Raw genomic sequence first — 24,377 nt, forward strand, 5'->3', positions numbered from 1 at the left:
GCCCAGTCCGTGGAGGAGAGTCTCCTCTCCTCCACCCTGGGTACCAACCGCACATAATCTGCTTACTTCCCGCATGGTGTGCACAGCCCCATGTGGAAAGTAAGCAGATCAATGCACTCCTAGGTGTGCGGAATCCCCGCAATTCCGCATTTTTAATGAACATGTTGCTTTTTTTTCCGCAATGCGATTTTTTCGCGGAAAAAAAGCAACATTTGCACTAGAAATGCGGAATACACTGTAATTAATAGGAGGCATGTGTAAGCGTTTTTTTCGCGTTTTTATCACGTTTTTATAGCGAAAAAACGCGAAAAAAATGTGCACATGGCCTAATAGTCTAGCAATTGCTATCTTCAAATTGTTATCTACTCTTATCTCCTCTACATATACCAACAAACACACCACCGATTCCCTTGGGGCCATCTATAAGCCCCTCTATTCGACTGATAATCACCAACCAGAAAGCAGCCAACATCGGACACATCCAGAGCATGTGAAGCAGTCCAGCATTGTCATTCCTGCACCTAGGGCAGAGTCAGACAGCAATCTTTCATCATAATTTAAAGGGAACCTGTCAGCAGGATTGTCCTGAGTAACCTACAGACAGTGTCAGGTTGGCACCATTACACTAATTAAAATGATAACTTGGTTGATGAAAATCGTCTTGTGGTTATTGTTTAATCCTTAGATTCCTCAAAGTACTCCCCTCTAAAGGTACCGTCACATTAAGCGACGCTGCAGCAATCCAGACAACGATCCCGATCGCTGCAGCGTCGCTGTGTGGTCGCTGGAGAGCTGTCATACAGACAGCTCTCCAGCGACCAACGATGCCGATTCCCTGGTAACCAGGGTAAACATCGGGTTACTAAGCGCAGGGCCGAACTTAGTAACCCAATGTTTACCCTGGTTACCAGCGTAAACGTAAAAAAAAAAAAAAAAACACTACATACTTACCTTCCGCTGTCTGTCCCCCGGCGCTGTGCTTCTCTGCACTGACTGTGAGCGCCAGCCGGAAAGCACAGCGGTGACGTCACCGCTGTGCTCTGCTTTCCGGCTGGCCGGCGCTCACAGTGCAGAGAAGCACAGTGCCGGAGGACAGACAGCGGAAGGTAAGTATGTAGTGTTTGTTTTTGTACGTTTACGCTGGTAACCAGGGTAAACATCGGGTTACTAAGCGCGGCCCTGCACTTAGTAACCCGATGTTTACCCTGGTTACCAGTGAAGACATCGCTGAATCGGCGTCACACACGCCGATTCAGCGATGTCTGCGGGAAGTCCAGTGACGAAATAAAGTTCTGGACTTTCTGCGCCGACCAACGATGTCACAGCAGGATCCTGATCGCTGCTGCCTGTCAAACTGAACGATATCACTAGCCAGGACGCTGCAACGTCATGGATTGCTAGAGATATCGTTCAGTGTGAAGGTACCTTTAGTCTAATGACAGCATTACACCTCCTTGGCATTCTCTCAAGCAGATTCATCGGGTTGTCACCTTGACTGACTTTCCAACAGTGTTAAAAGATTTTCCAGATGTTCTGAGCACTTATTTGCTGCTTTGACTTCACACTAAGTCCAGCTGATTCCAAATCATCTCAGTTGGTTGAGATCGGTGATTGTGCAGAACTCCATCTATCAACTTCGTGATCTCGAACCCCTTACATAGCCTGGAGGTGTGTTTTGGTCATTGTCTTGTTGAAACACCAATGATGCTCCTACTATGTACGAAACCAGATGGGATGCTGTTTTTCCAGAATGCTTTGATAGCCATGCCAGGTAAGTGCACCTTGAATTAGAAACAAATCACCAACAGTGCCATCAGCAAAACACCATCACACCTCCCCTTCAAAGCATCAAGGTGGGCACTACACATAAGGAAACCATCCACTCATGCTCATGTTGACATGTTTGCTGGTACAGAAAAAAAATCTCAAATTTTGAATTATCAGACCACAGTACAGACTTCCACTGATATAATGTCCAGTCCTTGTATTGCTTGGCCCAAACAAGTCTCTTTGTCTTGTTTACAGTCCTCAGTAGTGGCTTCTTATAAACAGCAATTTGATCATAAAAGCTTGTTTCTCTCAGTCTCCTGTCTGTGCATCATTTATGAGGGCTGTTATGTGAGGTGCTGTCAATTTCTGTTTCTGAGGCTTGTAACTCTGATGAACTTATCCTTTGCAGCAGAAGTAGCTCTAGGTTTTCCTTTCCTGGGGCGGTCCTCAAGAGAGCCAGTTTTATCACAGCGATTGATGGCGTCTTGACTGCACTTGGGGACACCTTCAAGGTTCTAGCAATTTAAGCAATTCATGGTAACATAGTAACATAGTAACATAGTTAGTAAGGCCGAAAAAAGACATTTGTCCATCCAGTTCAACCTATATTCCATCATAATAAATCCCCAGATTTACGTCCTTCTACAGAACCTAATAATTGTATGATACAATATTGTTCTGCTCCAGGAAGACATCCAGGCCTCTCTTGAACCCCTCGACTGAGTTCGCCATCACCACCTCCTCAGGCAAGCAATTCCAGATTCTAACTGCCCTAACAGTAAAGAATCCTCTTCTATGTTGGTGGAAAAACCTTCTCTCCTCCAGACGCAAAGAATGCCCCCTTCTGCCAGTCACCTTCCTTGGTATAAACAGATCCTCAGCGAGATATTTGTATTGTCCCCTTATATACTTATACATGGTTATTAGATCGCCCCTCAGTCGTCTTTTTTCTAGACTAAATAATCCTAATTTCGCTAATCTATCTAGGTATTGTAGTTCTCCCATCCCCTTTATTAATTTTGTTGCCCTCCTTTGTACTCTCTCTAGTTCCATTATATCCTTCCTGAGCACCGGTACCCAAAACTGGACACAGTACTCCATGTGCGGTCTAACTAGGGATTTGTACAGAGGCAGTATAATGCTCTCATCATGTGTATCCAGACCTCTTTTAATGCACCCCATGATCCTGTTTGCCTTGGCAGCTGCTGCCTGGCACTGGCTGCTCCAGGTAAGTTTATCATAAACTAGGATCCCCAAGTCCTTCTACCTGTCAGATTTACCCAGTGGTTTCCCGTTCAGTGTGTAATGGTGATATTGATTCCTTCTTCCCATGTGTATAACTTTACATTTATCATTGTTAAACCTCATCTGCCACCTTTCAGCCCAAGTTTCCAACTTATCCAGATCCATCTGTAGCAGAATACTATCTTCTCTTGTATTAACTGCTTTACATAGTTTTGTATCATCTGCAAATATTGATATTTTACTGTGTAAACCTTCTACCAGATCATTAATGAATATGTTGAAGAGAACAGGTCCCAATACCGACCCCTGCGGTACCCCACTGGTCACAGCGACCCAGTTAGAGACTATACCATTTATAACCACCCTCTGCTTTCTATCACTAAGCCAGTTACTAACCCATTTACACACATTTTCCCCCAGACCAAGCATTCTCATTTTGTGTACCAACCTCTTGTGCGGCACGGTATCAAACGCTTTGGAAAAATCAAGATATACCACGTCCAATGACTCACCATGGTCCAGCCTATAGCTTACCTCTTCATAAAAACTGATTAGATTGGTTTGACAGGAGCGATTTCTCATAAACCCATGCTGATATGGAGTTAAACAGTTATTCTCATTGAGATAATCCAGAATAACATCCCTCAGAAACCCTTCAAATATTTTACCAACAATAGAGGTTAGACTTACTTGCCTATAGTTTCCAGGTTCACTTTTAGAGCCCTCTTTGAATATTGGCACCACATTTGCTATGCGCCAGTCGCTATAGACCCCGTCGCTATAGAGTCCCTAAAAATAAGAAATAATGGTTTATCTATTACATTACTTATTTCTTTTAGTACTCGTGGGTGTATGTCATCCGGACCCGGAGATTTATCTATTTTAATCTTATTTAGCCGGTTTCGCACCTCTTCTTGGGTTAGATTGGTGACCCTTAATATAGGGTTTTCATTGTTTCTTGAGATTTCACCTAGCATTTCATTTTCCACCGTGAATACCGTGGAGAAGAAGGTGTTTAATATGTTAGCTTTTTCCTCGTCATCTACAACCATTCTTTCCTCACTATTTTTTAAGGGGCCTACATTTTCAGTTTTTATTCTTTTACTATTGATATAGTTGAAGAACAGTTTGGGATTAGTTTTACTCTCCTTAGCAATGTGCTTCTCTGTTTCCTTTTTGGCAGCTTTAATTAGTTTTTTAGATAAAGTATTTTTCTCCCTATAGTTTTTTAGAGCTTCAATGGTGCCATCCTGCTTTAGTAGTGCAAATGCTTTCTTTTTACTGTTAATTGCCTGTCTTACTTCTTTGTTTAGCCACATTGGGTTTTTCCTATTTCTAGTCCTTTTATTCCCACAAGGTATAAACCGCTTACACTGCCTATTTAGGATGTTCTTAAACATTTCCCATTTATTATCTGTATTCTTATTTCTGAGGATATTGTCCCAGTCTACCAGATTAAGGGCATCTCTAAGCTGGTCAAACTTTGCCTTCCTAAAGTTCAGTGTTTTTGTGACTCCCTGACAAGTCCCCCTAGTGAAAGACAGGTGAAACTGTACAATATTGTGGTCGCTATTTCCTAGATGCCCGACCACCTGCAGATTTGTTATTCTGTCAGGTCTATTAGATAGTATTAGGTCTAAAAGTGCTGCTCCTCTGGTTGGATTCTGCACCAATTGTGAAAGATAATTTTTCTTGGTTATTAGCAGAAACCTGTTGCCTTTATGGGTTTCACAGGTTTCTGTTTCCCAGTTAATATCCGGGTAGTTAAAGTCCCCCATAACCAGGACCTCATTATGGGTTGCAGCTTCATCTATCTGCTTTAGAAGTAGACTTTCCATGGTTTCTGTTATATTTGGGGGGTTTTAACAGACCCCAATGAGAATTTTGTTACCATTTTTCCCTCCATGAATTTTCACCCATATGGACTCGACATCCTCATTCCCTTCGCTAATATCCTCCCTTAAAGTGGACTTTAGACAAGACTTTACATAGAGACAAACCCCTCCTCCTCTCCGATTTTTACGATCCTTTCTAAACAGACTGTAACCCTGTAAGTTAACTGCCCAGTCATAGCTTTCATCTAACCATGTCTCGGTTATTCCCACTATGTCAAAGTTACCTGTAGATATTTCTGCTTCTAGTTCTTCCATCTTGTTTGTCAGGCTTCTGGCGTTTGCGATCATGCAGTTTAGAGGATTTTGTTTTGTTCCAATCTCCTCGCTGTGGATTGTTTTAGAAATGTTCTTACCTCCCTTCTGAGTATGTTTTCCTGGGTCTTCTTTGTTCGAGTAATTACCTGATGAAGCCACATGAGAGGATTCCAAGGGTATGTAAAGCAGTCATCAGAATAAATGGTTGGAACTTTGAGTTTATCACATATTCTGGCTTACTTGACTCATGTTTCTTTATTCCTTTTTTCTGTTTGTGTCTTTTTGTGTTTTTTTCTGCCTTCATCCTGAATCTACAATGTGCACGCTCCAATAAGAACTAGGACAACCATTGCATGAACTTTTCATTGCACGAACAGGTGAAACTTTTTAACTGTCCAGTATACGTGCCAAAAATGGCAGCTAAAAAGGCACAACTCCTGCTGCTGCTGCTGCAAAAAAAAGATGATATACAACTTTGTGAGTCAGACGGCCCCCGACCCGAGCGTGACAACTACATAGAAATACATGATGTCACGCTCAAGTCAGGAGAGCTGACGGCCAGCATGGCGCTGCGATCCTCGCCCGAGTTTTACAGCCATCTGACAGAAAGTCATAATCTTGTTACAATCTTGAAATACAAAAAGGTTAAACGAAGGGGTTAATAAGACTCAGAAGGCTCTAAAACTATGTGCCCTATTACGGTTTTTAATCTGCTTTTCCCACATTGAAGTCTTTGTGAAATGGAGATTTTGTTGGTCATCCCAGTAGGAGGATGCTGCACCTGCTAATACTTTTTACATTTTTTCAGCGTAAATGTTAGGGTTTGACTATAGAAAAACCATCAAGGTATGAGATACATCTTGTCTGTCCAAGAAGGGCATGAGGTTTGGCACATAATAGGACAAGAGCCAATGTAGGAAGGGAGGGGGCACAGTCTTCTCTGGGGCTGAGTTGTATCTATGAGGTTTTGCCAGTGAAGCATTTTTCTGGCCTCAGTGTGTTTATCCATGTAAATCCACATCTGGCCAGCAGATGGTGCTGGTTTTCCAGTGGAAAAAGAAGGGGGAGGTGTGGCAGCAGGAGAGACAGAAAGACAGAGGGAGGGAGGGAGAAGCAGGGAATTATAAGCTGTCTGTGTATGTAGAGGAGAAGGAAGAATGGAGGGGTGATGAGTGGGAGGCATGGGGCGAGCTGTGGATTTAGGGATGTCTTCTGGGGGGCTCAGGAATCCTTGGCTGGGCCTGATGGTGATATGCTGCATAGGCTGCCATGCCAAATCACTGGTGGAGCCCCCAATGCCTCAGGGTAAGTCTGCAGGATGGGAAGACAATGAGCTGGGTGGTAGCAGGGTCAGAGGATGTGCATGGAGCTCAGCTCTGAACATTGATGCATGTTGTGACCCCGGCATGTCTGCATGTATGGCGCCCCCTGAATCAGGCGGTGATTGCGGGCTCCATTGTTAGCATTTCTGGGGTGAGGACATCACAGAATTCAGGGAGCCTGGGCTTTGATTGGAGAGGGTGGATCTGATCTCTGATAGGAGAGCCTACTCCTGATTTTTGATTGGCTCAGACAGATAAATCAGGGTGACCCCATTCTGTGGATGTAGATTAGGGTCCATTCATTCATTTGTTGGGGTGCAGTCCCTGTTGGATGGGGCTGGAGAAGTGCTGGGTTAGGTGGCATACTGTAGGACCAGTTAGGGAGGGGGTTACAGTCTCCGGGGTAATTGGAACGTGTGATGTAATGGGTGGGGATGGATTTGGGGTGTAGAAGCGGCTCTGCTGCCCTTGGATGAAGGATTGTTTATGATTGATGATACATTGTTTGTGTTCTAAGGAGAAAAAATTGTTACATTGTGATACAGAAGGCGCCGCTCTGGATATAGCAGGAAGGTGGGCACAGAAGGGGCAACATTTTACCAATCGGGCATCTTTTACACAGTGACTCACAGCTTAGTGACATATTGATGAGGTAATTCATTCTAAAAGTAGCTCAGGGGTTAATAGCCTTCATATCACATGATGTCCCCTCCTGTAGGGGCTATGCAGCGAGACCCCCTGGCACAATCACATGTGTGGGGAATGCTGGTGGATGTGATTCTCCAGGGACAATCTATTTGTAGTGATATCAGCTGTCCCGGCTCCCAGCTGTCCTCCTGGCAGACATAGTCTGCTTGCAATTCTCTCCAAGGGGCATCTGTGGCTGGTGAAATTAGGGGGTCATCATTTTAGTTATTCATAGGATTAAAGCAGTGATAATAATAATAGCATATGAAAAAATAACCTAAATAAAATAATAGACATTATAAATGCAGCGGAGACCTCCCCTCTTAAATATGGGGTGCCATGGTGCAACGGTACAAATCTGCTAGGCATCCTAGCAACCAATCAGGACGCAGCTCCTACCACTCCAGTGCCACTCGGCATTAATGAGCGCGGGGGGCCGGCGGTTGCTATGCTCTATGGTCACTCACTGACAAGTGAGGATGTTAATAGTTTGCAGATGTATCCCAATGTGTGGATGATACATGTGCACTGGGCAGCTCCGCACGCTGTATAAGTAATAGGGGCCAATGAACGGTTAGAAATCCCAAGAGCCGATGGTTAAGCAAGTGAATGCCAATCCAGAATTCTCCATATATCGAGTTATTGCCACTGATCACTGTGAACCATATGCCTCTAGGACCGTATGTGACGACAGATAAGACCTATCCTAGATTTTGTTGTACATAAAAGGGAACCCTAGGAAAACTTTAAAGCAATGGCACCATAAATGAAAGTTATCACCTACTCATCCTGATCCCAGACCCCTACAGAACCATTGACTGCTCATGGTTATCGCCTGCAGTCATCCAGGTATTCAACTGGGGCACTCCAGAGCCCCAATCACAGGATTGGTGGGGTCCCAGTGGTAAAACCCCCAGTGATCAGCAAATTATTGGTGAATGTAGAATGTAAGCCCCCAAGGACAGGGTCCTCTCCCCTCTGTACCAGTCTGTCATTGTAAATTTGTTTACCGTAAATTATATCTATAACTCTGTATTTTAACCCCTTTCTCATGTACAGCACCATGGAATTAATGATAAATAATATTAATAACTTGCATTTATAATGTTAGTTTTGGCTGCTTATGAAAATACTGCCATGTTTTATCACCCCAAGCAGAAAGGCCTAGTGTTTGTATCCTTCTACTTGTGGAATTCTTCCCCGCTGCCATTGAAGTTTCTCAGGGGAGGAGACTGCGGCACTGCACTCCTCACACGTTAGCAAAGAGCAATGACAACCAGTGATGGGCCTCTTTTTTATGTGCCTCATAGCTGCTGTATGGTTTGCCTTGAAGGGTGTATACGTCTTCGTCTCTAAGCCACGATCTTTATCATCAGAGATCTGTGCCAGGGTAGGGCGGTGAGCCTACCCACCCAAACATCTACCAGCTCTTGGTTGCTGATTGAGGCTTCATGCCTATGATTGTATGGAATTAGCAAAGGCCCGGGGGGTTCAAATCCTCACTACAGTGGAGTACCTCCTTGGGAGTGACTAGGGCCCTCCTCGACGTGGCTATGTTTGACCTGCGGACGGACCTGACACACTAATGTGCTCAGGTAGGCTGACTGGTCGGAGGGGACATGTTGTATTTTCTATGTGTGCATTGCGGGAAGTCTCCCAGGCCTTCTGCTTTGTGTTAGTTGGCATCTGGGGATCTACTTAAGTTCACAACCAGCTATGTTTCATGTGTAAGAGATGTCTGGCTCTACTGCATTATTTCTGTAAGATTTCCGCTTCTAACACACAAAGTATATATTGTGTCTAGTGTTTCTGGCCAGCTCCCAGGCTAATTGCTCATTGTATTTATCGCCTACCTTATTATTTCCTTATTCTTTTATGTTCTTTCCCCCTTTTGTTGTCTCCTTTTATATAGGTACAGATGTATGCACAGGACTGCTGAAAACTTACCATGATGTCTACAGTATAGTTTTCCACAGGAGACATTTGTGTCTTTATATGGAGTCCTTCACCCACAAAATACATTTTAAATGGGATATACGGTTTTATAGGGGACAACCATACTAGCACTGTACCTTTTACTGGTACTGTGTTACTTTGTATTTATATGCAAATTAGGAGACTTCAGTGCACCCTTGGCATGGCCAATAGTTTAGTGATCTCCATCACTGTACCTACCAGTACCAGGTACAGCGCTAGTATGATTCTTATAGGGGCCGGGTCCCTTACAATACTGTATAGCCCATTTAAAATGCATTTGGGGGTGACAGACTCCCTTTAAAGAGGAAAGCCACTTTTCATGAACATGTAATATTTTTCCGTGGTGTTAATGCCACTTTTCTCCTGAATCTGCCATTGTTTTTTCTTTTCTTCATGTGCCTCTCCATTCCTGAGCTATGGCCCCCTTTGTCTTGTGTTTAAATCTAGCCTTTTTAGCCAAGTGGGCATGACTCTAGTAAAGAAGAAAAGATAGTAAAGGATATATTCTCGAGACCTTTTGGTGCCTAATATTTTAGTAACCCCTTATGTCATGGTAGTGCTTAGGGGCATAATGATTACAGTCGCAGAGGTTGTGACCAGGCCTGTGCAGGTGAGGTGAGGGGGCTGCTGACGCCAGCGCAAACTTCAACTGGATATGCGTCCTCAGATGTACATTCAGCTGAAATGTATTGCGAGGCTAGGCTCCATATTCTGCAATACACAATGCGGGATAATCAGAAGCCAGCAGCTGACGTTGGCGTGCACGTGACTGGGGATACATGGCAGTGACGTCATGTGTTCCTGTCGCTTGCACTCTGAAGTCAGCTGCCAGCATCAGAAAAGGACAGTGGATGGGATGTGAGTAGAATATATATACCGGTATATATTTTCTAAAGAATAGCAGCAGAATGGGTGACATTTACCAGGATCGGGGATATATTTAGACCTGGATAGGGCCCAGGATAAGGGACAAATATACGGTACTAGGATGGAGAACATGTGTATCAGGATGGGGGACATATATATACCAGGATAAAGAACATACAGTGGGTATGGAAAGTATTCAGACCCCTTTACATTTTTTCACTCTTTGTTTCATTGCAGCCATTTGGTAAATTCAAAAAAGTTCATTTTTTTTTCTCATTAATGAACACTCTGCACCCCATCTCTCAAAAAAAACAGAAATGTAGAAATTTTTGCAAATTTATTAAAAAAGAAAGACAAATATCACATGGTCATAAGTATTCAGACCCTTTGCTTAGTATTAAGTAGAAGCACCCTTTTGAGCTAGTACAGCCATAAGTCTTCTTGGCAATGATGCAACAAGTTTTTCACACCTGGATTTGGGGATCCTCTGCCATTTTTCCTTGCAGATCCTCTCCAGTTCCGTCACGTTGGATGGTTAATGTTGGTGGACAGCCATTTTCAGGTCTCTCCAGAGATGCTCAATTGGGTTTAGGTCAGGGCTCTGGCTGGGCCAGTCACGAATGGTCACAAAGTTGTTCTGAAGCCACTCCTTTGTTATTTTAGCTGTGTGCTTAGGGTCATTGTCTTGTTGGAAGGTGAACCTTCGGCCAAGTCTGAAGTCCAGAGCACTCTGGAAGAGGTTTTCATCCAGGATATCTCTGTACTTGACCGCATTCATGTTTCCTTTAAAGGCACCCAGTCATCATGCCCCTGCAGCTAAAAAACACCCCCATAGCATGATGCTGCCACCATCATGTTTCACTGTTGGGATTGTATTGGGCAGATGATGAGCAGTGCCTGGTTTTCTCCACACATACCACTTAGAATTATCACTAGTGATGAGCACGCTAGGGTAGTCTCTGAGTATTTGTAACTGCTCGGAGATTTACTTTTTGTTGACACAGCTGCATGATTTACAGCTGCTAGCCAGCCTGAGTACTTGTGGGGGTTGCCTGGTTGCTAGGGAATCCCCACATGTATTCAAGCAAGTTACAAATAGTGATGAGCGAATATACTCGTTACTCGAGATTTCCCGAGCACGCCCGGGTGTCCTCCGAGTATTTTTTAGTGCTCGGAGATTTAATTTTCTTCGCCGCATCTGAATGATTTACATCTGTTAGCCAGCTTGATTACACGTGGGGATTCCCTATCAACCAGGCAACCCCCACATGTACTTTTGCTGGCTAGTAGCTGTAAATCATTCAGCTGCGGCGATGAAAACTAAATCTCCGAGCACTTAGGCTGTGTGCACATGTTGCTGATTTTTTGCGTTTTTTTCGCTATAAAAATGCTATAAAAATGCATACATTATGCATCCCATCATTTAGAATGCATTCCGCAATTTTTGTGCACATGATGTGTTTTTTCCGCGAAAAAAGAGCATTGCGGTAAAAACTGCAACATGTTCATTAATTTTGTGGATTTTTCGCGTTTTTCCCGTTATTTAATGCATTGGGAAGCTCTGGAAAAAACGTGTCAAGAATGCGCAAAAAAAAGCTTCAAAAACGAATAAAAAAAACCCATGCGGATTTCTTGCAGAAAATGTCCAGTTTTGCTCAGTAAAAATTTCTGCAAGAAATCCTGAACGTGTGCACATAGCCTTACAAATACTCGGAGGACACCCGAGCGTGCTTGGGAAATCTCGAGTAACGAGTATATTCGCTCATCACTAGTTACAAATACTCGGAGACTACCCGAGCGTGCTCAGGAAAACCCGAGCAACGAGTACACTCGCTCATCACTAATTATCACTAAAAAAGTCTAACTTCGTTTCATCAGACCAGAGAATCTTATTTCTCGTAGTCTGGGAGTCCTTCATATGTCTTTTAGCAAACTCTATGCGGGTTTTCATATATTTTGCACTGAGGAGAGGCTTCTGTCAGGCCACTCTGCCATAAAGGCCCGACTGGTGGAGGGCTGCAGTGATAGTTGACTTTGTGGAACTTTCTCCCATCTCTCTACTGTATCTCTGGAGCTCAACCACAGTGATCTTGGGGTTCTTCTTTACCTCTCTCACCAAGGCTCTTCTCGCACAATTGCTCAGTTTGGCTGGACGGCCACTGTGCTCTTAGGAACCTTGAGTACTGCAGAAATTCATATGTAACCTTGGCCAGATCTGCGCCTTGCCACAATTCTGTCTCTGATCTCCTTGGCCAGCTGCTTTGACCTCATAATTCTCATTTGGTCTGACATGCACTGTGAGCTGTGAGGTCTTATATAGACAGGTGTGTGCCTTTCCAAATAAAGTCCTAATAGTTTAATTAAACACAGCTGGACTCCAATGAAGGAGTTGAACCATCTCAAGGAGGATCACAAGGAAATGGACATCATGTGACTTAAATATGAGTGTCTGAGCAAAGGGACTGAATACGTATGACCATGTGATATTTCATTTTTTCTTTTTTAATAAATATGCAAAAATTTAAAGGGGTCTGAATACTTTCTGTACCCACTGTATACACCAGGATGGGGAACATATACACCAGGATGGAGGACATATATACCAGGATGGGGGACATATATAACAGGTTGGAGTACATATATACCAGGATCAGGGAAATATATACTAGGATGGGCCCAGGATGGGGGACATTACTACATAATGGGGTGGGCGTATATGTCCTTATAGGATTTAGAATGCTACAAGGGCCCATACATCTGACCAACACACGGGGGGTGGTTGTGCGTGTGGGGGGCCCAGGCCCAGATTTTGCATCAGGGCCCATCGGACTCTAGTTTTGCCAATGGAAGTTCTGCATCATTTCTATACAGATGCAGCAAGGATAGAGTTTGTCATCAGTCATAGATTCTTGCCTGCGCTCAGTGCGTGGACAGACCAGCCTTGTCTGTACGTCAGTGTCAGAGATCTCCTTTGGTTTGGTACTCCTGGTTCTCGGTGATGTTGTGTCTCTTCTTGCTCCTATTTTCCCCCTCCTTCATTTCTCTACCAATTTGTAAGCCCAGCGGATGTGAATGAGGTCGTTACCAGGACAACAGGAAATGTCTGCCATCCCATTCACAGCCATTGAATACTGAGAGACTGTCCCAGGACCTGTCATCTTGTCACACTTCACTTATACATAGATTTTTCTGGCTCCCACAATATACTTTTTCCTGCACAGTCACGTACCAAGCAAAAAAAGAGATGTAAAAAGGAATACAAACAGCTAGAAAGCATCAGGCATAATGTAGTATACAGTGGGTATGAAAAATATTCAGACTTCTTTAAAATTTCCACTCTTTGTTTCATTGCAGCCATTTGGTAAATTCAAAAAAGTTCATTTTTTTCTCATTAATGTACACTGCATCTCATCTTGATTCTTGACTGAAACCCTCCCCCCCCCCCATAAATGTAGACATTTTTGCATATTTATTAAAAAAAAAACCTCAAATATCACATGGGCATAAGTATTCAGACCCTTTGGTCAGACACTCATATTTAAGTCACATGCTGTCCATTTCCTTGTGATCCTCCTTGAGATGGTTCTACTTCATTGGAGGCCAGCTGTGTTTAAATCATGATAGGGCTTGATTTGGAAAGGCACACACCTGTCTATATAAGACCTCACAGCTCACAGTGTATGTCAGACCAAATGAGAATCATGAGGTCAAAGGAACTGGCCAAGGAGCTCAGAGACAGAATTGTGGCAAGGCACAGATCTGGCCAAGTTGACAACAGAATTTCTGCAGTACTCAAGGTTCCTAAGAGCGCAGTGGCCTCCATAATCCTTAAAAGGAAGAAGTTTGGGACCACCAGTAGTCTTCCTAGACCTAGCCATCCAGCCAAACTGAGCAATCATGGGAGAAGAGCCTTGGTGAGAGAGGTAAAGAAGAACCCCAAGATCACTGTGGCTGAGCTCCAGAGATGCAGTAGGGAGATGGGAGAAAGTTCCACAAAGTCAACTATCACTGCAGCCCTCCACCAGTCAGACCTTTATGGCAGAGTGGCCTGACAGAAGCCTCTCCTCAGTGCAATACATCTGAAAGCCCGTATAGGGTTTGATATGATGGACTCCCAGACTATGGTAAATAAGATTCTCTGGCATGATGAGATGAAGATAGACCTTGTTGATGATAATTCTAAGCGGTATGTGTGGAGAAAACCAGGCACTACTCATCACATGCCCAATACAATACCAACAGTGAAACATGGTGGTGGTAGCATCATGCTATGGGGGTGGTTTTCAGCTGCAAGGACAGGACAACTGGTTGCAATTGAAGGAAACATGAATGCGAGCAAGTACAGAGTTATCCTAGATGAAAACCTGGATGACCTCTGCACCTCAGTCACTGCTCATGTGCTGGGACCTCTGGAGGTGACTATCTGAGCCTGACTGTTAGTACAGCGGTTTCCTCCCTTTCTTGCTGACATTTCAATACAGAAAATGTATTTTTTTCTACTTTATTCTGAATCTGCTAGGAGATAAAAAAAAATCATAATTATGAGCCTGTCACTGATGTGATTGTAACTATTTTCTCCAGCATGGCAATTTGAGAGACTGACAGTCATTGTGTTCTTTTTTATGTGCTGTTCATATTACTCACTACTTGAAAACATATATTTCTTAAAGAAGTAGTCTAGTCTTAAACTACAAGTCTGCAGTCACTCTATGTGATTGTAGACTTGTGAATCCTGACATCGCACCCAGTGCGCACTGTGAGGATTCTCTGGTGTCAGCGTCAAGAGCGGATGGTCATGTGACCTCAAGTATGCAATATGCATACTCCCTGCCACAATCCCGGCCTTGCTCAATGGAACTGTTTTGAGCGAGGCCGGACACAATTTAGTCGAAATGTGGCCAGTATATCTTGGCACTGATGCCAGGGAATCCTCACAGCATGCATGCCTGATGTGAGGATTCACAAGTCTACAGTCACATAAAATGACTGCAGACTTGTAGTTTATGACTGGACAACCCCTTTAAGTCCCCTATGGACTAAAGTGGGCCGACCCTGCCGATATTGCTGGGATGGGGTTAACAGTCTTGTGTGTAGAGGGCATCCTAACTGTTTCTTGACAGATGATGTTGGGGGTGATAATGATCGAGCAGTTTGCATTTTTACGGTCAACCCTTTTGTTATTCAGGAGATAAGCCGCTGCCAGAAGTGTGTGGCAGAGGCTTTCTCAGCTCTCATCTTCAGACACATGAACTTTCAGCTAACCAAACTTGTGAATGGGGGGGTCAAGAGATCTAGTTGTTTGGCTGACAGCGATCCAATATGTATGAGGGCATTTAGTCATGAAGAACAGCAAAAGAAAAAACCTCTTTTTGTTCAAATACTGGCTTTCATTGTTCATTCTTTTTTAAACCTTCTTTTTTCATTTTGTTATAAACAAAAAGCTTTTTAATGTCTATTAAAGATACTATTAGATGTTAAATGTTGCATTGCCAGCTATTTTCTACAGTACCATCATGTTTTGTGGCAAGAATCCCTGAATAATCTGTATATCCTTCCTATAGATTTCCTGTTAGGGTCAAGAAATCTGAATCAAAGAAATACACTAAACACCTTGACATATCTGTAATCGATTACCGGTACATTATATGTGATGCTGGGAGTGACCTCTGTTTCCTCACAGACACATTTCCATGCGGCGCTTCATGTTTCTGAACATATCGTCAGGCCTATCAGTGGGGATAGCGGTAATCTCACGTTGGAGGGTTTCCTTCATATTGTACATAATGTGAGGCCTGTTCAATAGACTTTTCCTTTGAAGCCTGATGGTGTGAGATCCGGTGACCATCATGGCCAAAGCCCCTTTGACATTAGCCTGTTGCAGATGTCTGACACCTTACTCCGTCCTTCTGTTACCTCGTCACTCCAACGTGAAGACTTGCTGGCTTCTTCGAAGCTCCATGTACTGAGGAGCACATTACACATTGTTTGGTTCAGATTGCTTCATCCATTACAGAATATTCGGGGTCTCTTTCACGTGAATCTCCCTGTATAATACTTATTTTGAACAAACTGATAGATGGAAAATACACTATACAAATGAATATGTTCAGACAACTTGCAATTCAGATACGATGTAACGTAGATACTGCTCATAGGTGCGTACAATCTGTACAGAAGGAAGGCTGCATTGGTCCATCAGCCTGATTGTGAAGAGTGTAGAGCGGGCTATATAACTGTAGGTCTGATGAATGGTGGACGACATCAAAAAGGGAATTCTAGGAAGGTTGGGGTGCCGCAAAAATTACATTTGACAAGGTAAGAGATAGATCATGGGTAGAGAAAAGTTTACATGTCGGGTATTATTTAGAGATAAAAGGTAATTTATCCCTCCATCAGCTATTTGATTGTGCATAGATGGCTGAAGATGGGAGAACGTGAGACAAAACTAACTGGTAGACATGGCGTGGCAGGGAAATGACTGAAAGACTTTCTTATTCCCTTTTTTTTTTCTTCCCTAAGGCCGGGATCACACATGCGAGAAACACGTCCGTGTCTCGCATGTGAAATCCAAGCTCTGGCGCCGGCACTCCAGAGCGGAGCGTGCGGCCGCATAGCAACACATGGAGCCGCATGCTCCGCTCCGGAGTGCCGGCTCCAGAGCTTGGATTTCACATGCGAGACACAGACGTGTTTCTCGCATGTGTGATCCCAGCTTAACAGTGGTAGTTAACCTAGCACTTTTAGGCTATGTTCACACATTGCGGTTTTTACCGCGGAACCGCGGCGATTTTTTGTCGCTGCGGGTCCGCAGCAGTTTCCATAGCATTTACAGTAACATGTAAACCCTATGGAAACCGCAAACCGCTGTGCACATGCTGCGGGAAAAACCGCGCGGGAACGCAGTGGTTTACAACCCACAGCATGTCACTTCTTTGTGCAGAATCGCAGCGATTCTGCACCCATAGAAATGCATTGATCCGCTTACTTCCCGCATGGGGCTGTGCACACCATGCGGGAAGTAAGCGGATAATGTGCGGGTTATACCCGGGGTGGAGGAGAGGAGACTCTCCTCCAGGCCCCAGGAACCATATTTGAGTAAAAAAAAAAAGAATTAAAATAAAAAATAATGCTATACTCACCTCTGAAGTCTCAGCGCTGCACGCGGCCGTCCGGTGACGTCACGAAGGTCCTGGTCGCACAGCATCTTTGGAACCGGACCGCCGCCTGCAGCGCCGAGGAGATCGGGACGTCAGAGGGTGAGTATATCATGATTTTATTATTTTTAACATTACTATTGATGCTGCATATTGCTGCATATGCAGCATCAATAGTAGGGGTAAAATCCCGCAGCGGAACCCGCAGGACAAACCGCGATAAATCTGCAGGGATAACCGCAGCGGGTTTGCCCTGCAGATTTATCAAATCCGCTGCGGGAGAACCCGCAGGGACAGGACGCAACGTGTGAACATAGCCTTATAGACATCTCCGTTAACTGCCACATACAGTGGCATGTAAAAAGTTTGGGTTCCCTTGGTCAATATTACTGATATTGTGAACAGTTAAAGCAAGTTGAAGATGAAATGATCTCTAAAAGGACTAAAATTAAAAATGACACATTTCTTTTGCCGTTTAGGCAAACAATATATATTTTCATTTTTTACATTTCAAAAATTGCAAAAAGGAAAATGGTACAGTGCAAAAGTTTGAGTTAGTACCTAGTAGCACCCCCTTTTGAAAGTATCACAGCTTGTAACTGCTTTTGTAGCAAGTCAAGAATCTTTCAATTCTTGTTTGAGGGATTTTCATCCATTCTTCCTTGGAAAACTCTTCCTGTTCTGTGAGATTCCTGGGTCGTCTTGCATGCACTGGTATTTTCAATAGCACATATTTTCAATGATGTTCAGATCAGGGGACTGTGAGGGCCATTGTAAAACCTTCAGCTTGTGCCTTATGAGGTAGTCTATTGTGGATTTTGTTGTGTGTTTAGGATCATTATCCATTTGTAGAAGCCATCCTCTAATCAACTCAGCTTTTTTTAAAGATGGTGTTATGTTTGCATCAAGAAATTGTTGAAATTTCATTGAATCCTTTCTTCCCTCTACCTGTGAAATGTTCCCCATGCCATTGCATGAAACAGAACCCCAAAGCATGATTGATCCACCCCCTTGCTTAATGGTCGACGAAATGTTCTTTTCCTGAAATTCTGTGCCCTTTTTTCTCCACACACATACCTTTGATCATTGTGGCCAAATTGTTCTATTTTAACCACATCGGTCATTGCCCTTTCGAAATTAGGAAAGGCCAACCTGAAAATGCTTTGCATACTTCTTATAGCCTTCTCCTGCTTTGTTGCTTCCACCATTTTCATTGTTTTATTGCACAAGGTTATAAGAGGTTGGGTTTTTATAAAGCTGGGAAAGTTTGCAGGGTGTCCAAACTTTTGCATCAGGCCAGTTTCCTTTTTGTAATTTTTAAAATGTAAAAAATAACACATTTTTTGCCTAAAATACAAAGGAAATGTGTTAACTTTAGCCCTTTTAGAGATCATTTAATCTTCAGCTTGCTTAACTGTTCACAATAACAGTAATTTTGACCAGGGGTGCCCAATTTTTTACATGCTACTGTATGGTCATTGCAGAATTTGCAGTGACAGAAATCTACCTCAATAAGATGTTGATACCCACACCAAGAAAATGTGATGGTTTGATGAAAAATGGAGAGTCTATGGCTTGAAGTTGATATACAGTTGTGCTCAAAAGTTTACATACCCCTGCAGAATTTTCGCTTTCTTTGCCTTTTTTCATAGAATATGAATGATAACACCAAAACTTTTTCTCCACTCATGGTTAGTGGTTGGGTGAAGCCATTTATTGTCAAACTACTGTGTTTTCTCTTTTTAAATTATAATGACAACCCAAAACATCCAAATGGCCCTGATCAATAGTTTTTTGGAGAAAAAGTTTATCATTCATGTTCTCTGAAAAAAAGGCAAAGAAAGCAAAAATTCTGCCGGGTTATATAAACTTTTGAGCACAACTGTATTTTAGTACATAGACATTACACTGCTCCTAGCACTTGCTCTGCCACCCTATCAATATGCCAGTCACTAAAGGGCCGCTGTGCCCACCATTGCTCTGCATTGAGAAAATTATTATTTATTATTATAGCGCTATTTATTCCATGGCGCTTTACATGTGAGGAGGGGTTTACAGAATAAAAACAAGTAAAGTAATTTTAAACAATAGAATTCACAACCCTGCCCGCGAGGGCTCACAATCTACAAGGGATGGGTGAGGTTACAATAGGTGAGGGCAGAGCTGGTTGTGCAGTGATTTGGTGGATCGGTGGTTACTTCAGGTTGTAGGCTTTTCGGAAGAGGTAGGTCTTCAGGTTCTTTTTGAAGGTTTTGATGGTAGGCGAGAGTCTCATGTATTGGGGTAGAGAGTTCCAGTGTATGGGGAATGCGCGGGAGAAAGCTTGTATACGATTATGGGAAAAGGAGATAAGAGGGAAGTAGAGAAGGAGATCTTGTGAGGATCGGAGGTTGCGTGCAGGTAAGTAACGGGAGACGAGGTCACAGATGTATGGAGGACACAGGTTGTGGATGGCTTTGTAAAACATGGTTAGGGTTTTGAACTGGAGTCTTTGGGTAATGGGGAGCCAGTGCAGGGATTGATAGAGGGGAGAGGCCAGGGAACAGCGGGAGGGGGAGGGGGGGGTCAGGTGGATTAGTCGGGCAGCAGAGTTTAGAATAGATTGGAGGGGTGCGAGAGTGTTAGAGGGGAGGCCACAGAGCAGGAGGTTGCAGTAGTTAAGGCGGGAGATGATGAGGGCATGGACTAGGTTTTGCAGATTCTTGATTGAGGAATGTACGGATCCGGGAATTATTTTTGAGTTGAATGCGGCAAGAAGTGGAAAGGGCTTCGATCTGTGGTTTGAAGGAGAGATCAGTGTCAATGATTTCCCCGAGGCAGCGAGCTTGTGTCACTGGGGAGAGTGGGCAGCCATTTACTGTAATGGATAGGTCCATTGGGGGTGTCGAGTGAGATGGGGGAAAGATGATGAATTCTGTTTTGTTAATATTAAGTTTTAGAAACCTAGCCTAGAAGAAGGGTGAATTAGCAGACAGACATTGTTGGATTCTAGTTAGTAGGGAGGTGATATCTGGTCCAAAGATGTAGATTTGAGTGCCATCAGCATAGAGGTGATACTGAAAGCCGTAAGAGTCTATTAGCTGTCCCAGGCCGAAGGTGTAATATAATTGAAATATCTAACTATCATCTGATACCATGTTCTGTCTTATCCTATCCATCCCCATTTCATGAACATATTGTAATACATATCACCATGTTTCCCTTTTTGCACCCAAATGAGCCCATATCTGTGTCTTTTGCAGATGTCAACATAAAAGTCCAGGTATACGAGAATGGAGACCTGTCGCCTCTGGCATCTGCTGTGGTGGAGATATTCGGAAATCACAGTGGTCTGGCTTCTGGAGTAACCGACCAGGATGGCATGGCAGTGCTGGGCATCAGCTACAGACTGGGGACCTGGGTTCTTGTAACTGCTAGCAAGAGAGGTTACGTGACCAACTCTGTGCCCTGGCATGTGGACAAACTTCCACGTAAGGCTTGTGAAACATACTATAGATCTGTATGTAATGTTGCTCCGGTGCAAATCCAATGGGTAATATGTTACTGGGACACATACTGTTGAAAAAGCAAACCCTTTGCAGATCATTTTGGCTGGTAGTTTTATCTAACTCTCACTTGGGTTCAGAATAGTAAATGTTGGGATCATTCCGTTTTCACAGTCATTTGATTAATTAAATTAGAATGCAGAATTAAGTAAGTTACGAGGGTGGTCCAGGTAAAATTTGCATTTTGAGTGTGGGCTTAAGGTGATGTTTCATGGCGGGGTCAATCATTTACACCTTCTTGTTTCTCCATCTATCTCTGCCCTTCTCTGGCTCTATGAGACCAGAGCTGTCAGTAAAAGAAGAGGAGAGGTGGAGATAGAGGGAAAACAAGGCCATGGGAAGGTATTTTTAAATGACTGGCCCCGCCGTGATGAACCGAGTGGTGGTACTTAGTCCCTTTAAAACTATACTCCATAATTAAAGAACCCGTAAAAATGAACTACTCATATATTAAAGATATGGCCAAAGTTCGGTGCTGATTGACGTGGTTTCCAGGATATACGATTATTTTCACAGGGTTCCAACTGGTTAAAAAAAAAAAACATAACGAAAAACACTACTTACTTTCACCGAACCCCTGAAGCTGCTTTATGGATGTGATCTGGTCCTCTTGTTCCTGGTCCCATCTTGACACCGCAGAAATGGCCGCTCAGCCAATCTCTCGCTGAGGTAGGTCATCCTTGAGGCTAGTTATTTGCTGAGTGGGCATTTCTGTCCATTTTTTGTGTATTGAGATGGGACCAGGAGAACAGCAAGGACAAGGGAAGCATTGTAATTAGTGATGAGCGAGTATACTCGTTGCTTGGGTTTTCCCGAGCAAGCTCGGCTGGTCTCCGAGTATTTGTTAGTGCTCGGAGATTTCGTTTTCGTCACCGCAGCTGAATGATTTGTGGCTGCTAGACAGCTTGAATACATGTGGGGATTCCCTAGCAGCCAGGCAACCCCCACATGTATTCAGCCTGTCTATCAGCTGTAAATTATGCAGCTGCATCAACAAAAACTAAATCTCCGAGCACTTACAAATACTTGGAGACCACCCGAGCATGCTCGGGAAAGCCCGAGCGACAAGTATACTCTCTCATCACTAGTTGTAATAGCTGCTGCAGGGGATCAGTAAGAATATGTTTGATTTTTTTTTTTTTAACCACTTTGGACCGTTTAATTTTTATTTTCCAGAAAACACCTTTAATTCTATAATACAATATATAATGTATAGAGGCGTTCTATTTTTGTGACTTGATAAATCACAAAACACTGACTCCTTGAAACCACCACTAAAGGGAGCTATTTATGCGTGAATTTATTAATTGTTGGTTGTCCCGTTTTCTGATAAAACTTTGCAGTCACTCTATGTGACTGACGACTTCTGAATAATTTCAGTGTGTGGTGCACACACTGTCAAGATTCTCAGGTATTGCCCGTGAGAACAGTCAGTTACGTGACCGCAAGTCTGCGTTTTGTATACTTCCGGCTGCATTCTGCCTAAACGTGCTTGACCTCTTTCTATACAATTAAATTTAGAGAGGCTGAGCACGGTTAGTTGGCACAGCACATGATTGCTCGATTCTCTCTGACAATACTGGAGAATCCTAACAGCGTCTGCGCTACATTCTGTAAGGATTCAGAATTATGCAGTCACATAAAGCAACTGCAGACTTTTATCAAATGACCGGACATTCCCTCATTGAACATATGGGACCAATATTTATTGTAGTGAGCCACCTCCAGTGATATCTGCAGATTGGTACAACCAAGTCCCATACACTGGAGGCTCCAAACCAGTAACATCTGATATCTGACTCCATAGGTCATATGTATTCATATATATACAGTGGGGCAAAAAAGTATTTAGTCAGTCAGCAATAGTGCAAGTTCCACCACTTAAAAAGATGAGAGGCGTCTGTAATTTACATCATAGGTAGACCTCAACTATGGGAGACAAACTGAGAAAAAAAAATCCAGAAAATCACATTGTCTGTTTTTTTAACATTTTATTTGCATATTATGGTGGAAAATAAGTATTTGGTCAGAAACAAAATTTCATCTCAATACTTTGTAATATATCCTTTGTTGGCAATGACAGAGGTCAAACGTTTTCTGTAAGTCTTCACAAGGTTGCCACACACTGTTGTTGGTATGTTGGCCTATTCCTCCATGCAGATCTCCTCTAGAGCAGTGATGTTTTTGGCTTTTCGCTTGGCAACACGGACTTTCAACTCCCTCCAAAGGTTTTCTATACGGTTGAGATCTGGAGACTGGCTAGGCCACTCCAGGACCTTGAAATGCTTCTTACGAAGCCACTCCTTCTTTGCCCTGGCGGTGTGCTTTGGATCATTGTCATGTTGAAAGACCCAGCCACGTTTCATCTTCAATGCCCTTGCTGATGGAAGGAGGTTTGCACTCAAAATCTCACAATATATGGCCCCATTCATTCTTTCATGTACCCGGATCAGTCGTCCTGGCCCCTTTGCAGAGAAACAGCCCCAAAGCATGATGTTTCCACCACAATGCTTTACAGTAGGTATGGTGTTTGATGGATGCAACTCAGTATTCTTTTTCCTCCAGACACGACAAGTTGAGTTTCTACCAAACAGTTCCAGTTTGGTTTCATCAGACCATAGGACATTCTCCCAAAACTCCTCTGGATCATCCAAATGCTCTCTAGCAAACTTCAGACGGGCCCGGACATGTACTGGCTTAAGCAGTGGGACACGTCTGGCACTGCAGGATCTGAGTCCATGGTGGCGTAGTGTGTTACTTATGGTAGGCCTTGTTACATTGGTCCCAGCTCTCTGCAGTTCATTCACTAGGTCCCCCCGCGTGGTTCTGGATTTTTGCTTACCGTTCTTGTGATCATTCTGGGATTTTGCGTGGCGCCCCAGATCGAGGGAGATTATCAGTGGTCTTGTATGTCTTCCATTTTCTAATTATTGCTCCCACTGTTGATTTCTTCACTCCAAGCTGGTTGGCTATTGCAGATTCAGTCTTCCCAGCCTGGTGCAGGGCTACAATTTTGTTTCTGGTGTCCTTTGACAGCTCTTTGGTCTTCACCATAGTGGAGTTTGGAGTCAGACTATTTGAGGGTGTGCACAGGTGTCTTTTTATACTGATAACAAGTTTAAACAGGTGCCATTACTACAGGTAATGAGTGGAGGAAAGAGGAGACTCTTAAAGAAGTAGTTACAGGTCTGTGAGAGCCAGAAATCTTGATTGTTTGTTTCTGACCAAATACTTATTTTCCACCATAATATGCAAAAAAAATGATAAAAAAACAGACAATGTGATTTTCTGGATTTTTTTTTCTCAGTTTGTCTCCCATAGTTGAGGTCTACCTATGATGTAAATTACAGACGCCTCTCATCTTTTTAAGTGGTGGAACTTGCACTATTGCTGACTGACTAAATACTTTTTTGCCCCACTGTATAGATAGATGAAAAAGGTACACACTCTTTTTTGGGACCGAAACGTCGCCATATGGGCAATTAAACTGCACGTAGATTGACTTTACCATGGTGTGCTGCTACCATTTTTGTGGATATAATAGATAGATAGATAGATAGATTGATAGATGATAGATAGATGATAGATGATAGATAATATAGCAGATGGATCAAGGTATTGCAGGCCGTGAGAGATCACATACCGCTGCTTTCTTTATGG

General features: G+C 43.3%; 1 protein-coding gene across 3 annotated transcripts in view; it reads left to right on the forward strand.

Annotated features, from left to right (window-relative positions):
• The first annotated feature begins 6,265 nt into the window (after positions 1–6,265).
• FAM171A2 (family with sequence similarity 171 member A2) overlaps positions 6,266–24,377 on the forward strand; it is a 43,349-nt gene continuing 25,237 nt past the window's right edge. For 2 of the 3 annotated variants that reach the window (XM_069751416.1, XM_069751415.1), the window contains exons 1-2: positions 6,266–6,470; positions 20,415–20,642. In XM_069751416.1, the coding sequence (XP_069607517.1) occupies positions 6,347–6,470; positions 20,415–20,642 (352 nt within the window). In that variant the 5' untranslated portion in view covers positions 6,266–6,346. The remainder of the gene's footprint in view (positions 6,471–20,414; positions 20,643–24,377) is intronic. The other variant, XM_069751417.1, reaches the window with a different exon arrangement.

The sequence above is a fragment of the Ranitomeya imitator genome, chromosome 2 (genome assembly GCF_032444005.1).
Source record: "Ranitomeya imitator isolate aRanImi1 chromosome 2, aRanImi1.pri, whole genome shotgun sequence".
In the NCBI taxonomy this organism is placed as follows: Eukaryota; Metazoa; Chordata; class Amphibia; order Anura; family Dendrobatidae; genus Ranitomeya; species Ranitomeya imitator.